Source organism: Arabidopsis thaliana, chromosome 5, assembly GCF_000001735.4.
Source record: "Arabidopsis thaliana chromosome 5, partial sequence".
In the NCBI taxonomy this organism is placed as follows: domain Eukaryota; kingdom Viridiplantae; phylum Streptophyta; class Magnoliopsida; order Brassicales; family Brassicaceae; genus Arabidopsis; species Arabidopsis thaliana.
Genome location: NC_003076.8, coordinates 9,962,100 through 9,977,858, shown reverse-complemented (window position 1 = coordinate 9,977,858; position 15,759 = coordinate 9,962,100). Strand labels below are relative to the sequence as shown.

The following is a 15,759-nucleotide window of genomic DNA, read 5'->3' as shown; positions in this document are numbered from 1 at the left end:
TCGGAAAGAGTTGTTCTTTCAACAACAAATTAAGCTTCAATAAGCATCAACATCACAGAGTTTTACATAAAAATCTCATAAAGAAATATATATACTATATTAGTTGTGTTTGACTCAACAGTTTACATATATAATTGGTTTTGTATTAACTATATAAAATTCATGAATAATGAATCAGGAAAAAAGATGAATACATTGCTTCTCTATACATTATTTACCTATCAATGGTTTTCTCCTTGTTAGTCTTCACAGTAGATTCACCTAATATGATTCACATGAGCAAATGGCTCCGTATATTTTTTTGAAGCAGCTTTCTTGGTGGTCTTAGGTGGTTCTCCAAAAACATTCCAAAGCCTGAGAGTCTCGTCACCTGCTGCTGAAGCCACGGTACAACCATCCGGACTCTGTGCCATAAAAAGAACTCTTGATGTATGACCATTGAGTTCAGCCATTTTCACCATAGATGGGTACTTCCAAAGTGTAAGCTGGTTCTGCGTAAACCCATGTGCGCTAAGCAACTCTCTTTCACTTTTGCTCCATAACAATGAACATACTTGAGAGCCAGTTTCTACTGAATTCAAGCAAGCCCCAGTGTGTGTATTCCAGAAGTTAATCTTCCCATCTCCAACACCACCACCAGTTGCAAGCAAACTTGCTTGGAAAGGGCACCACGCAAGAGCTCTCACTGCAGCAGTATGTTCCTCAAACCTATGCAGCCATTGCCTAGTTGGGTTTGAGGAAGCGAGAGAACGATCCCATATGTGTACTACATTGTCGTTACCACCACTTGCTAGTTTTTTTCCAGATTCTGACCACTTAAGACCACAAACCTCTTCAGTGTGACCCACGTAAGTTCCAATAATGGATGATCTGATCCTCACATCATTGTTGACGATCTTTCCATCCATTCCTCCAGTTGTTAGAATGTGATTGTTCCATGCCAATGATCCTACTCTTGACTCGTGACCACCTCTCAATGTTCTCACATGACGATTGGAAACACAATCCCAAACCTGGACTTCACTGTTGTCAAGACCAACTGCCAGATCAAGACCATCTTGCGTCCAGTTAATACTTGTGACAGGTCCATTCTCATCATCAATGGTCACAAGCTTAGATGTATAACAACTAGACGCATCCCACAAGTAAACAGTGTCTCCCAACTGTTCACTTAGGTATCCCAATTCTCTCGATCAGAGTTTATTTTCTCTTCTTTGATAACAAATAAAAGCGTCTTTTTGTTCTGTGTGTAAACAAAACATCACAATGTATTCTTCAATGTCGACGAAGAAGAAAACCAAATTGTCTGTGAGAAACCAAACTTGCTTCAAGAAATCGTCTCTGTCTTCTTCTTCCACTGCAAAAAAGACCACGAATTTGTCTATGAGAGAACAGACCATGTTTAAGAAAGCCTTGGAGCTTTCGACTCTCTGCGACATCGAAGTCTGTGTCATACTTTATGGTCGTGACGGAGAACTCATCAAGACATGGCCGGAAGATCAATCAAAAGTTCGAGACATGGCTGAGAGGTTTAGCAGATTACACGAGAGAGAGCGATGCAAGAAAAGGACAAACCTTTCTCTGTTTCTACGTAAGAAGATCCTCGACGACAATAAATTGTCTGAGAAAGTCTTAGAGATGGAGGATTCGTTAGAAAGTGGTCTACGGGTACTGCAAAATAAGCTTCTGTTACTCCAACCCGAGAAAAACCAGACCAAGTTAGGTCAGAGCCGTGCGGTTTCTTCCACAACGAATCTATTGTCTTCTCCTGAGAATCACCATAATCAACAATGGACAGAACCATTGGAGAATGGTGTGTCAAACACAGAGCAAGAGCTATCGACTTCATCATTGAGTCAACATCAGAGCAAATATTCTGTCTTTCTTTATAACCATGACAACGGAAGCTTCTATCAAGTCCCTGACTCGATCTGTTTCTAGTTTAGATTATGAGTTTTAATTGTCTGATTGGTATGGTTTTCCTAAGTATTATGAATGCAATTCTCAATTCTATTTTTGTCTGAGTCTATATTAAGAGCTTTAATACAGTATACAATAAACGCTGAATGTTAGATGTCCATAATTGACGCAAATAAGCAACTAATTGAGTAATCGATCGATGCGATGAACTCAAAAACTGTAGTTTTCGGTTCAATTCTGTGAATGGAATTCAGTGGAGCAAAGTTGTTTTGAAAGAGAAGCGATTAACTCAAAACCTGTAGTGCAAGACAAGAGGACACAGTTTTATGTGTCAGATGCTCTAGTGGCAGCTTCCGTCAAAAGATGTTGTTAAAAGTAGTGCTGTGTCCAATAGGTGGAAACACTCTGGCTCTGTTGGATTTAGATGCCAATGGTGAATTTCCAGATTACAATGCCTTGTGAGTTTCAGATTAAAATTCTTCCAAGCCCTAACAATGAAGATTTGTTCAAGAGATCTCCTAACTCTCCTCTAACAAACCATACGTTTGTTACACACACATCAATACATAACTTGTGCAATACTCTTCTATCTATTTATATACAACTCACTAGACTCTCAAGCTAGTGGTTAAACAATCTGTTTCTCCTTGCTCTGTTTTCACTCTGTTTCTCTGCTTCTCTTTGCTTATTCACGAGCCTCAACGAATCCGTTTGAGCTATCAACGTGCCTCCTAGCCTTAATCATAATTTTAAGTTTACAAGGATTATTCATAACCTAATGAGGGAAGTTGCATAGAGTTACTGGTGGTGGACGAAAGAAATTGAACATTATATAGGAATAATAAGTGTGATACTAAACCACATAATGCAAAAGCAATCAACGACTCATATTAAGAAGAAGGAAACAAATCTGGTTTGAGAATCTCAAATCTAGCAAAAGCAAACCCTAGAGATAGATCATAAAAGAGATAAGGAAACTTAACGCTCAAGCTTCTCCTCTAAATCAGCAACTGCATCATCTTTATTGTTTGATTTAGTAGTAGTTCCATACTTCCATTGGCTTTGAATCGAACCTCCGCAGATTCAATCATACGCTCGCTAGTCTCTATGCCATAGACCTCAAGATTCTTAATCCCATCACTCGACACGAACCTTGATGCGATGTCGTAAGCCTTTTCCTCTATAGATTTCGCGACGGCGGAGGCTTCCTCAGGTTTAATCGTTCCGTATTTGTAGGAGAGGATCGAGTCTGTGGATAAGGTCTTGATCATACTATTCACCACGTAGTCGCGACTTTTCTGACACGGTGGCCAAACGCTGAACAAGATTCCTCCAGATTTCTCTTCTTTCGTCACCTCTGATGTTGCGTCAGATCTGTGTTTTTGGAGGCAACTTGTCTCGTCTGATCTGCTTTCTAATTGTGGCTGCGGCGTTGAGACGGTGGTGTTGATTGTATCGGCGGTTTCTGCCATTTTTTCAGTTGAAATTAGGGTTTCTCAAGAGAGTCTTTTGCGTCGGAAGAATTATTGAAAGTTGTTTAGTGCTATAGTTATATATATAAAACAATCCATCAATATAATTTAATTATATTGTGAAAATATAAATCTGGAAAATTCCCAAACTAATTTAAAATTCGCCTTCAAAAAACTAAACTAATTTATTAGTGACAAAATAAAACTTGAATTATAAAATATTGATAGATTCATACACACAATCTCAAACAAACAAATAATTCCAGTTTTACTTTTAAAGACAAAACTTAATTCTATTTGTTTGAAACTTAAAAAAATTCTCATTTACTTTATATATTTTTACTTGATATATTCTCATTAACTTTTTAGATATTATCACGGAAAAATGATATGACGTTTCGCTTTTAATCATCTATTCATATATTTTTACTTTTAGCTTTTCAAATTTTAAAAACCAAATCGCTTCTCTATTATTATTTTCGTTGCTTATTTCTCTCTAATTTTTGTTTTCTCAATATCGAGATGATTGAATGTTATTCGAGTTATTTTCATATTTTAGTTTTTTCATCATAATTATATAGTTAGTTTTGTGTTAACATCTCTTATCCAATTTATTTTAGCACTACAATAATGGCGGTATGCATGTACCAAAAATGATGCATAAAGAGTGTTAAGTTTTCTAGATCGAGCAAAACTGTCTATATTTCAAGAACAAATGAAAATAGGTCGATGTTAGATAAGCAGTTAAATATATAAGATGATTATCTATTTATTTCATGAATACAAATGAAATTTTATTTTATATAACTACTTTTATATTATAAATATGTACTTTTAAACAAAAAAAATCGACAACTAGTTTCAAACAAATAGAATTAAGTTTTTTCTTAGAGTAAAATTGGATTTTGTTTTTGAAATCGTGTTATGAATCTGCCAATATTTTCTAGTTTGGGTTTAATTTGTACCAATAAATTAATTTGGGTTTTTCTGGTAAATTTTAAATAGTTAAGATTTTGTTTGAGATTTTTTTCCATTGAAAAAATTAAAATTTGTACCACAATTCCTTATATTCTTTTAGTTTATACCACTTTCTCTTTATGTTTTTCTACCACATTTGTGTATTGTTAAGATTATTTTACCCTAGATTTTGTGGTAAAGCGTTAACTTAAGCATCTTGATGCTAAGTATCATGTGAAGCGTTAGTGTTTAAAGGTGATTCCACTAAGTCTTTATATATGTTAGACACTAGTGTACTTAAGACTCCATCAGGATTTGATGCGTGATTATAATCCAATAAGATCATGTCACCACTGGAAAATCAACAAAATTGCAGCCTAGTTATACTGGTAACTTGTAATCCTATAAGCCAAAGTAAGCTGCATAAACCAAACTCACCACAAGCATTGAAAATCAACATAATTTACAAACTCAATTTCAAAACGCTACATAATATAGTGGTAAGCTGCATAGAGTTACTGGTACGGTGGATGAAAAAATATGCTCGTTTATCATTTCGGAAACAATATGCATAGAGTTATGCTAAATCCCTTCACCAGTTTGATATCAGAAACAATATGCTCGTTTATCATAAATAAATTTCAATTTAATAAGGAATACCACTTTGAAAATAACAATCAAATTTTTTATAGCTTGGTAGGACCAAAATTTGATTTTTTTTTCTGGTGAGTTCCAAAATTTGATTCTTAGAATGAGTAATCCTTTCTAAACGTAATATCATAATACTTTTTCTAATGTTAGATTCGGTAGTTATATTGAGAAACTAAACATACAATGTGGTATTTGTTTAATTGCTATCTAATAATCTCGCTCTATTATTCCATCTAATATCTCTTTTTGTTTCGTTTCTTTTTTTTAAACATTTCATATAATATCTCTAAATATTATTATTCACCACCTTTTTAGGGAGAAAAAAAACAGAAATATGCTTCATAAATTCAATTGAGATAAAAATTCCGCCGCGCTTTCAAAACGTAAAGACTCTCATAAGCTTCGACCATTTTCTTACGATGTCTGCGGGAGGATTTGATCCATTCTTCGTATGCACAAGAAGTGCAATATTAATGATGGAATGTTGTATGTCAATTTCCAAATTCCTTTTTACTTGATCCCAATGAACAAGTCGCAATATGTTTAGAGAGGCCATTTTTATAATCTTTCTTTCTTTTATCCTTGTGTGTTTCCTATATTATAGCGTTGGTGACGAATTATATGTAGGTCTCTTGTGGGATTTAAAATGGTCTTTTATCTAGGATTTTGTATTATCTACAAGTTCATTTTATATTGGTTCAAAATTAGTTTTGTTTGGATTATCCTCTATATACTAAACTAATTTTTTGTACATACATAGTCTAAAGTGCACTACAATAAAAAGTGGTGTTTTGAATCACTTATTTTGTATATTTACATCAGTTATAATTGATGCAAATGAGTTTTACATCACTTCTATAAGTGACTCTGGAATTGGTGATGCAAATTATGTGCATCGTTCCAAATAATTATTTGCATCGATTATAATGATCGATGTTAGTATTCATCAGTTGCAAAAAATGATGTTAATTTTACTTCAATTACTATAAATGATATTAGTCTTTGCATCAATTTATCAAAATGACGTTAATAATTGTTACGATAATAAGAAGTGATGTTAGGTGTTTATATCAATTATAAATAACTAATGTTAAAAAATTTAAAATTATATTAAATATCAATTTTAGTAATCAAATTTATTTAATTTTATTAATTAATATAGAAGCAAACGATTATATATGTTTAGTATAAATAGTTGCTTATTAAGCTTAACACTTTGTTGACAATATAAAAACCAAGATCGCTTTATATAAGAAAACTATGAAGCCTCCTTTTCCATGGGAGCGATGTGGGATTTTGACAAATTAAGTAATCAATTAAATCGTTTTTTTACAATTGATGCTTACTTTTTAATTAACATCATTTTTTATTGATGCAAATTTTGTATCATTTTATAAATGATGTAAATTCTTAGAGTCACTATATATAAGAAAACTATGAAGTCTCTTTTTCATGGGAGCGATGTGGGACTTTGACAAATTAAGTAATTAATTAAATCGTTTTTTACAACTGATGCTTAATTTTTAATTAACATCATTTGTTATTGATGCAAATTTTGTATTATTTTATAAATAATGTATATTCTTAGAGTTGTATCAATTTTTGTTATAGTGATGCAAACGTTCTAGATTTGTATCAGTTTTAATGAAATAATGTCATATATATCAATAATAGCATCAATTATTGTAACTGATGTTAAATAATATTTTTGTATCGATTGTAAATAAGTGATTCAAATTAGTATCATTTAGTTTTTTGACACAAATTATGTAATGCAAATGAGTCTTTTTTTTTTTTTTTGTAGTGATGTTAATTAAGTGGCTCTCTGTCCTCTATGCTTATAGAGTATTCCCGAACAAGTGTTATGGTGGGATCTTCGATGCATAGTTTACATGGAAGGGAAGGCCAAAACGTCATTGCTCGTTCCATTGATCTTGGCATGTAACTAACTCTTTCTTTAGTCAGATTTTAACATTGGAGATAGTCATGTTCTTGGAGTCCTTAACCGCGAGAAGCAGCACGAATGTTGATAGCCTATTAGCCTTTGAGTTTAGGTTGAGCTTTAAAAGGCTTAGAGTTTGAATGGTTGCAGCGGTTAAGGCGGACAAATCCGTTTTCGGATTAGACCGCTTTTTATTTACCAATCATAAATTGTGTCTGTAGTAGTGCGGATTCAAAAAAAAAACTGATGGAGACTAATTACCGACCGCTCTTTTACATAGAAATAGAGTTGGTCTGCAGCGGTTTGTTGTCTATCCTAAAAATAGAACGGACTAAACCGCTGACGGATTTGTCCATCCCGACTACCATCACCATTCAAACCCTTAAATGTGGAACATGCTTTCTTGATAGTTCTTTTGATCCAGTGTTGCATTAGAACCACCAATTTTTTTTGTAAAAGCATGAAACGGCTGTGAAAGCATCCACCATGTGTTAATTGGACATTAGCCTGATATGTTGTCTTCTAATTGGGACAGATGCAACAACATAAGAATCATTGACCAGCGTCCATGTGACCACTCAAAAGAGCAAGGCACTGATAAACTTTCTCAGCTCATGGATGAGATCTGTCTTCAGCAAAGAAATGATACACTTTTTCATTCATCTCGATCCAACTGCATGCAGCCTGGTTTCTTTCTCAGTCCCACTTCTTTCATTTTCAGTGTGACTCATCTTTACCGTCCATAATAGTACTACATCCTTATAGTGTAATATCATTCTAACATTCTTCATAGTCTTGGAGATATGGATTCTCAAATTGATATTAAAAAAAAAAAAGAATCATGAATATTCTGCATGGAATTAGAAAATTTGCAACCTTAAGACTATTAAAACACAAATTGCAAACAAGTCGTTAGAATGACTACATGTATATATTGTTTTTTTTTTTTGTTGTCATCTTATTGATAACAGTTTCCAACCCATGATGAAACACAGATACAAAAGCATAACAATACAACCCAATACAAATACTTACAAGAGAAGCTCAAATGATAAATTTTGCCTTCGGGCGACAGCGCGGGATATCAATCTAGTATTGATTTAAATTACTAGCTAAATTTTTATGAATTATAGTTTAAATTAGAAATTAAATAAGATATGTCAAATTGCTTAAGAAAATTCAAAATTTTGATTGGATATGACAGATTTTGTCACCTTTTATGTATAGTCGGTACTCTTATGTGCATTCATCGAATCAAGTTCATAACAGAATTAGTGGTGATGAGAATATAGCAACCAAGGAGCGACTAGTCATTCCTATCGTGAAAGATGTTATTGGGCGGCCTTACAATTGTCACTCAGTGCCTTCAATTTATGCAGTCATGTATATGTACGTGGATATGGAACATTGTAAGAAAATCGTTGTTATTTACAATACATATATAATATTAGATAATTAATGATTGTAATATGTTCATCAGGGTTAGTTAAACCATATGGTGTGCTTGTTGTATTGTGTCCTTGGTGTAGAAGATGCATGTACAAAGTCCTTCCAGTCCAAACATGTCGATTAGGACCAGAGGGGGCGCGGCTTCGCATCTTCCTTGGTCATGATGATATGTATTTTTTGCATTTCATATACTTTCGAAGGCGTGGACAACTGGACATAGCAATGATGGTGACAATTGGTTGGATGTTTATATACTATCGGTACTTTTGTTCATGTAACTTTCTTGTCCGTTAGAAGATTTCTCACCAAAACATTTGGACACCATGGTATTAGGGCTCGTGTATGGTTGTGTAGGTGGAATAGGAGCCAACTCATATGGCTTTATTGTAATTCTTGCATGCTCCTTTATTTATTTGTTGAAGTAATGATGTTAGTGATGCGTCCGTACGTGAGAGTTGAAATTGTTTACCTCTCTGTCAAGTGTGTGAGAGGATTTACCATCATCAGTCTACTAATGAATTTATCACTAAATTAAAATCGAGCAGTATAAAGAGACTTGTAATTCTTAAAGGAGAAAACCTTTTTCTCTTCTCTAGTAATACTTTAACAGTAAAATATCCATAACGCTTTGATTTTTCTATATCAACGGAAGAAAAAACGTATAAAAGCCTGCAACTTTGAGTTTGTTTACATGATGATAAAGATTTGGATACAGTAAGATGAGATCGTGAAGGGTTTGGAAAGATTGACGGTAAGAAATTATTTGAATTGTATATTTTCCCTAAGTATGAATGCTAGTAATTTCTCAAGTTTCTAAAAACAGTCTTGGCTTCTTCTATTTTTGTGTGAGTCTTAAATTTGATTTCGGTTGCCTGATATATATGGTTAAGCGTAAACTTAAGCATCTTGTTGCTAAATGTCATGTAAATTAAGCGTAGGTGTTTTAAAGGTGATTCCCCTAAGTCTTTATATATGTTAGACATTTGCGTACTTAAGACTCCATCAGCTTTTGTTGTGTGATTTTGAGTCAAGTTGTATGAAATGGAAGTTGGTGCTTATTTTCTTCATCTAAGGCCCTCGGTGATTGGTCTCATCACTCGAGTTTGTAGAGATAAAAAGCAAAATCAGTGGAGTTCAAGCTAAAATGGAAGTGACAAGTCACAAGTGTATCTTCATGGATCTTCTTGTATTGCCTAGAGGATCAAGCACTTGCCGATACATAGTTTGTTTTACCGTTAAAAGAAATACTAATAATTTAGGTATAGTTCTATGACCAGATTGACACTAAGGGTATCTTCATGGATCTATTTATTGTTGAATTTGGATTTTGATTTTGTATAATTTCTATGATGATGTCTTTGTGTGTTGAATTTTAAGCCTGAACAATGAACACGCTTAAAACAAACCGACCAAATTTTGACTCATTGTTGTTCTTGCCCCTTGACCAAGGTAATTTACCAAATTTTTATTTATCGGCTCCAACAACAATCAGGTGGCATGTTTCATTTTCATTTTTTTTTCTCTAATTGTATTTGCTCTTTTTACCTAATTCAGAAGATCTTTTGCTTCTTCATCTTTCCTTGAAGTTTGTTTTTTAATCTATCTGCAAAGTTTGTTTTGATGTTTTGGTCTGTGTATGGAGTAAACTTTAACCTAAGGAAATCTACCGGTTCTGAACAATTTCATGAATAATTATGGGCCTTTATGCTAATTTTATGGGTTTTTTCACACCAATATCATACAACATTGGAGTTTTACTTTTTTCCACTGTTTTTTTTTTAAACTCTAGAAATCAGCCAATGAAAATTTACTCAATAGTTCTATTTTTTTTTTTTCAAAAGTAAAATCAATCAGCAGTTGTTAAAATAACATAAATACTCAGACAACAGTTGATTTTCCGTGAACCAATACACAAAAGTATATCCATATATATTTTTTTTAATGATAAAGAAGTATATTCATAGAAAATACTGCCACGCTACTTTATACCTACTTTTAATTTGTAACGTTGATTATAATTAGTAATATTTTCTTACTAAATTAGAGTAAATACGTTTCATTCTCTTATCAGAAAAGGATTAGGAAAACTTAAACGTGATGATGTTCCGTTTGAAAATAAAAAGGTTATGGAAAGGAATGACTTATCCGGTGCTGCACCGTCACACATGTGATTGTTGGTCACTACTCACTAGCTACGTGTCGACCACAGAATGGAACTTTTTTATCCAAAAGTTCTTATGGTTGGGCTCACTTATGGGCCCCGCGAGAACCGAACTCATCATGTGGTTCTTCGACCTTAGGTTCGGTCGCCGAATTGGAACTTCCCCTATAAAATTGGGAAGTGATCATCGAGTCTCTTGGTTGTGGTCTAGTAGTGATCCTTTGTTTAATTGTTTCCTTCGTCACGTTTTCATGCATAGGTCCATATGACTCATTACCACGTAGGTTCAGATCTAATGGCCTGGAACACGTATTTTTTAGTTCCACATGATTAGAAAGAAAGATACGGAGATCTTTTAGTCTATTTTTAGTATGTTACTGTTTTCTTATACACACTAGACGATTTGTTTTATGAAAAAAATCAGAAAAATGGTTTTGAAAATTCAAATATCCAACCTGTCAAAAACCATTTCTTTATTTACTACTATCAATACTTTGTTTTTATATCACGTCAAGAAAATAATTGAAAACAGAGAAAAAGATTTGGTGTTGCATGATTGTTGCCGACATATTGGGGATTTATTCATCCAACGAATACAAAAATTCAGTGTTTGTTGTTTTCTTATGCGTGTCTTTTTGGTCCCACTCTAAGACTACCGTCACAAGCGGTCATACACAGTCCCCATAACTGTCTCACTGACTAGTCCCTCCTCGAGTAATGTGAAAGCCGAAGCTTCATCGCCTCAGTGTCTAGATAATTGCCAATCGATCGGTTTCAAAAAAAATATCTTTTGATCAAACCGGAATATAGATTTACGATTCAATTGCGAATAAAGTGCGGTGCAGTTTAAATAATAACAAAATTCTCTAAATATATATATAGAAAATTTTTGTTATTATTTAAAATATACCATAATGTGCGGTTGGATCACTATTCAAAGCCATAATCATGGTGTAATAACGAAGTCAAACTAGACCAATCAACCCTTTTTTTATGAGCTGTCTATTGCATAAAATAACTCGTTTACAATAACATTCGAACAACCAATACTCTTTGAGATATTTGTGTGTGATTGATGATTATTTAATTCACTTTTTTGAAATAGTACACTCAATCGATGTTTAATCTTTATTGGATTATGTATGTCAGTATGTACCTTTATAGTTTCAATGATAGGTACATAACATGGCCCATTTCACATGTACAATAGTATATGCTTGTTTTTTGTATACAATATATATCAAACTGTTTATCTATACTTTACAACCCTTTATGTTAAACGTGTATAAATACGACCTACGTGTATTATACGAATTTTGCATGCTCACCATTGGATTTTTATCATTTTTTTTATTCATATTGGCTATTGCAAAGGAAGAATAAAGTTCGTATAAAGTAAACTAAACCAAACAAGAGAACCCCCACGAACCTTAACTGCACCAAAAGAACCAAACCTCGTGAAGAACCAAACCAAAAGAACAAAATACCAAAGGTCGAAAGATCAGCAAAAGCCTTCAATAGTGATCCAAGCATACAACATTTATCATTTATGCATATATTTTCCATCTTTACCAGTACAATAAGCTGAAAAGGGTTAAAGTAAATATTTTCTTTTTCAGGATTAATGTTTATTTATTTTGTATATTATTTGATACATTTCTTATACACAAATAAGTTATATATCTATTTAGCTTTTTCTAATACTTTATACAGTTTCTTATATATATTAATTTCATATTTAGGTGGAACGACTCGTCTTGTTGAATTATCTCCTTCAATGATTTTCGAACCTTTATAAATACTCATATTGAAAAAGAACTAATATAATTTTGTGAAAAAGACACGTTTTGGTATTTGTTTGAACATGTCAAAGATGATCACTTATTTTAATTCTATTTTCGAATTGCTCATCCTCTAATAAGTTAAGTTTTATATATTCTTAATTAAGGGATTTTAATTTCTTACTTGCTTGTATGTATTACTATTATCTTATTTGAAATAAATGTTTTTCTTTTAATATTTATCACATATATAGATCAATCAATATAATTATTTTGTTTGGCAAGGGTTATAAGCATATCTAATTCAGCATAACTCGTTTGATCATGCAAGAACAATGTTTTTATAGTAAACAGCCCTAAACAACATGATATTAACTTAGAGAAATATAAATTTATATTAATTGGATCATCCTACACCTTCTGGTTTTCTAAAGATGATTTTTTCGAATGTTCTACGCATATGAAATTCTACAATATCAAAGACATATCCCTTATATATTAAGTTATTATCCTACTATATTATTTGGGAAGTACATTTTAAATGTAACCTTAATTTTTGTAAGTAATTACATAGGTATGCCATTAGAAATAAAAATTTAAAGAGTAAATTAATTTATCTCTTTAAGGATTAAAAAGTCAAATACTAATTTAATTAATTAAATTTAATTAAAAAACGAAATACATTATTAATTTCCAAAAATAATAACCAATCAAAATCAACATATAAGATTTGATATCTAAATTTTAATTAATTTAATTTAATTAGAAAAATGAAATACATTATTAATTTCCAAAAAAGTAACCTATTAAAATCAACAAATTATATTTGATATCTAAATTATCATATTAATTTTTTATTAATTATTATAGTTCACTTCTCATCTTTATATGATCTATTTTTGCGGAAAAATAATATCATCATTATAAAAAACAAATTAGAGTTTTTTCGTATATGCCATAATTTGAATTTTTAAAAACGAATATAAACTGTTCAATACATGAAAAAATATTATAACGGGTGAAAAATAGATTTAAGAAAACTTTCTACTAAGTAACGGGTCATAATTTGAAATATTTATATTCAATTTCATACATATTATATTGAAAATTTATAATCTTATATACTACAATAATTAATAACATATTAGATGTGATTCAATTTTTAATACAAGCTGGAAAATCCTAGAATTGACGGGTTTAGATCGATATTAATACAAGATGGTATACTACAGGTGAAACTCTTAAATTAACAATCAAACTACAAGTGTATAATTTTAAACACTAAACAATATAGATAATATCAACAAAACATATACAACTCACAATTTACTATACATTTAAAATCAAATCAAATAATATCATATATTTTTAAATCATCTTTACAATAAAAAAATTTAGTTTAACTAAAATATAAGCCTACCTGCGGTATACTGCAGGTTAATATCTAGATTATAGGGCTTATTGGATCTAAAGAAGGATCATCAAAGATTTCCTAAACTGAAGCAAAATATACTGAATATTCAAATATCTATCTGTTACCAAATAATAAACAAATAAGTCAATTTAATATTTTATATACGAAATCAATTAAATCTTAATCACATAAAAATTAGCACAAAAAAAGTATTCAACAATTAAAAATTTATCAAATCTCTATGTTATATAAGTTTTAATACTATATTCGAATAAAGTGTAATATAGCTTTTCAATTTGTATTCTTTAACTAATTTAAGCTAACTAATATATTTGCTAATCTTATACCTATCAAAACCGACTATCGTTTCTTATCTCTATAGTATTTTTGCAAGACTTTTTTGGTGGATTTGTATAAAAGTGCATTCGGGTCATATGGTACATTCCCCTATTAAATAAATATGGTGCACTCTTATGTTATTAGCTAAAATGTTTAGATTAAAATTCAGAGTCATATCATTAACAAAATTAATATTAATAAAATAAATGACTTTTTGGCAAGACGGATTTGGAGGGACGGGTTTTTGAATCAACATTAATAAAAAAAGTAAAATATAATTAATTCACCGTTTTAATACGGGTTAAAGCTTTAATTTATTATTTTTAAGACCATTAATATTAAACATATCAAATCATCCTAATTTAGAAAAGATTATATAAAACCAAAAATGTTATGTGGTATGTATAATGTTACTGTATATAAAATTAAACTATAAAATATAAATGTATTAGAGAATGATACAATTTGCAAAACTTTTATATATAAAAAATAATTCTTAATTTAAAAAATTACTACATTAAAAAACAAATCACGGGACGGGTAAAGAAATTACAGAACGGGTTTTATTTTGTAATTGGGTTATATGGTGGATGTATTTGAATCAATATTTATAAAATTTTAAAATATTATTAATATGCTGTTTTAACAGGGGTTAAAACTTCAGTTTTTTAACAATTGTCTCATGGATTCGTGGTATAACGTTACTTAATAACAATTATAAACTGTAAAATATAAATATTTTATAAAAATAAAATTTGCAAATTTTAATATATATTACTTTCAAAAAATAAATCGTCCCGCGGTATACCGCGGATTAAAATCTAGTTCGTTTTATTCTTATAACATAGGGAAATGTAAACATTAGCATATAATTTATTGCTGCTAACAAGCGAAGCATGTTTTTGTAGTTTTTTTTTTTTTGAATGAAACAATCTTTTGTAGTTTACAGGTACCCCTTTGCTTGTAACTTCTAGCAATTTTTCTTTCTTTATTGTCTGAGTTTTGAAAATTATTAATTAGTGCAGTGCCTTCTACTAGACTTTACTAAAAGTTAAGAGAGCATTATTGTCAAGTCATTTCTATCGATTTCATGCTTTTTCTACCCATCTTATTTGGTCGGTAAACAAAATGCGTAGCCAAAATAATCTGTTTGATTAAAATCTCTTATATGTTTTTATCCTAATATAAATTCATTGTATCCGATACTTGATACAAAATCTGTTATGTAAAACTTCATTTAACATATAGTCAAGCAAAAGCAATAAACGATAACGCTTGTTACTCTTTGTGATACTTTCATACATTTTTTGTAATGCTATTTTCTTGGTGATATTAATATATTATAACTAGTTTCATTACTTTGTTTTTATTTTTGTGATTGATAACCTACTAATGGCAAACCTTTTAAGACAAAGCCAAGAACTCTAATTGGTGAGAGAAAGCTCTCTAAGTCTAAAAGTAATAGTAAACAAATGGTAACTTACAAAATTAACTTTACTCAAACTGACATATGCATAAATAAAGTGAAAGTTATAAATTTTAAATTTACCTAATTTTAAAGTGTTGATATTGACCTAATTTTTGTTCAGTTAGAAAGATAGTTGATAATATTTTAATCATATACGTATGTAATACATCAACTATGTTCACGTTCACGTACGTATTTAAATATT

General features: G+C 31.0%; 3 protein-coding genes and 2 long non-coding RNA genes across 5 annotated transcripts; 2 read left to right on the top strand and 3 right to left on the bottom strand.

Moving 5' to 3' along the window:
- Window positions 1-257: 257 nt before the first annotated feature.
- AT5G27945 (Transducin/WD40 repeat-like superfamily protein) lies at window positions 258-1,852 on the bottom strand (the record flags this gene model as incomplete). Its single annotated transcript, NM_122677.1, has 3 exons — window positions 258-1,170; window positions 1,261-1,357; window positions 1,576-1,852. The coding sequence occupies 3 exons, from the start codon at window positions 1,850-1,852 to the stop codon at window positions 258-260; spliced, it is 1,287 nt and encodes a 428-aa protein (NP_568505.1).
- AT5G27944 (MADS-box transcription factor family protein) lies at window positions 1,267-1,941 on the top strand (the record flags this gene model as incomplete). Its single annotated transcript, NM_001125817.1, has 1 exon — window positions 1,267-1,941. The coding sequence occupies one exon, from the start codon at window positions 1,267-1,269 to the stop codon at window positions 1,939-1,941; it is 675 nt and encodes a 224-aa protein (NP_001119289.1).
- Window positions 1,942-2,655: 714 nt separating this feature from the next.
- On the bottom strand, window positions 2,656-3,448 carry WPP3 (WPP domain protein 3). Its single transcript, NM_122676.2, has one exon. The coding sequence runs from the start codon at window positions 3,390-3,392 to the stop codon at window positions 2,919-2,921; it is 474 nt and encodes a 157-aa protein (NP_568504.1). The 5' UTR covers window positions 3,393-3,448; the 3' UTR covers window positions 2,656-2,918.
- Window positions 3,449-10,443: 6,995 nt separating this feature from the next.
- On the bottom strand, window positions 10,444-10,861 carry AT5G04605. The gene has a single exon (NR_142771.1). It is a non-coding gene; the product is annotated as an other RNA (long non-coding RNA).
- A 230-nt stretch (window positions 10,862-11,091) lies between these two features.
- On the top strand, window positions 11,092-11,295 carry AT5G04595. Its single transcript, NR_142770.1, has one exon. It is a non-coding gene; the product is annotated as an other RNA (long non-coding RNA).
- The last annotated feature ends 4,464 nt before the right edge of the window (window positions 11,296-15,759 follow it).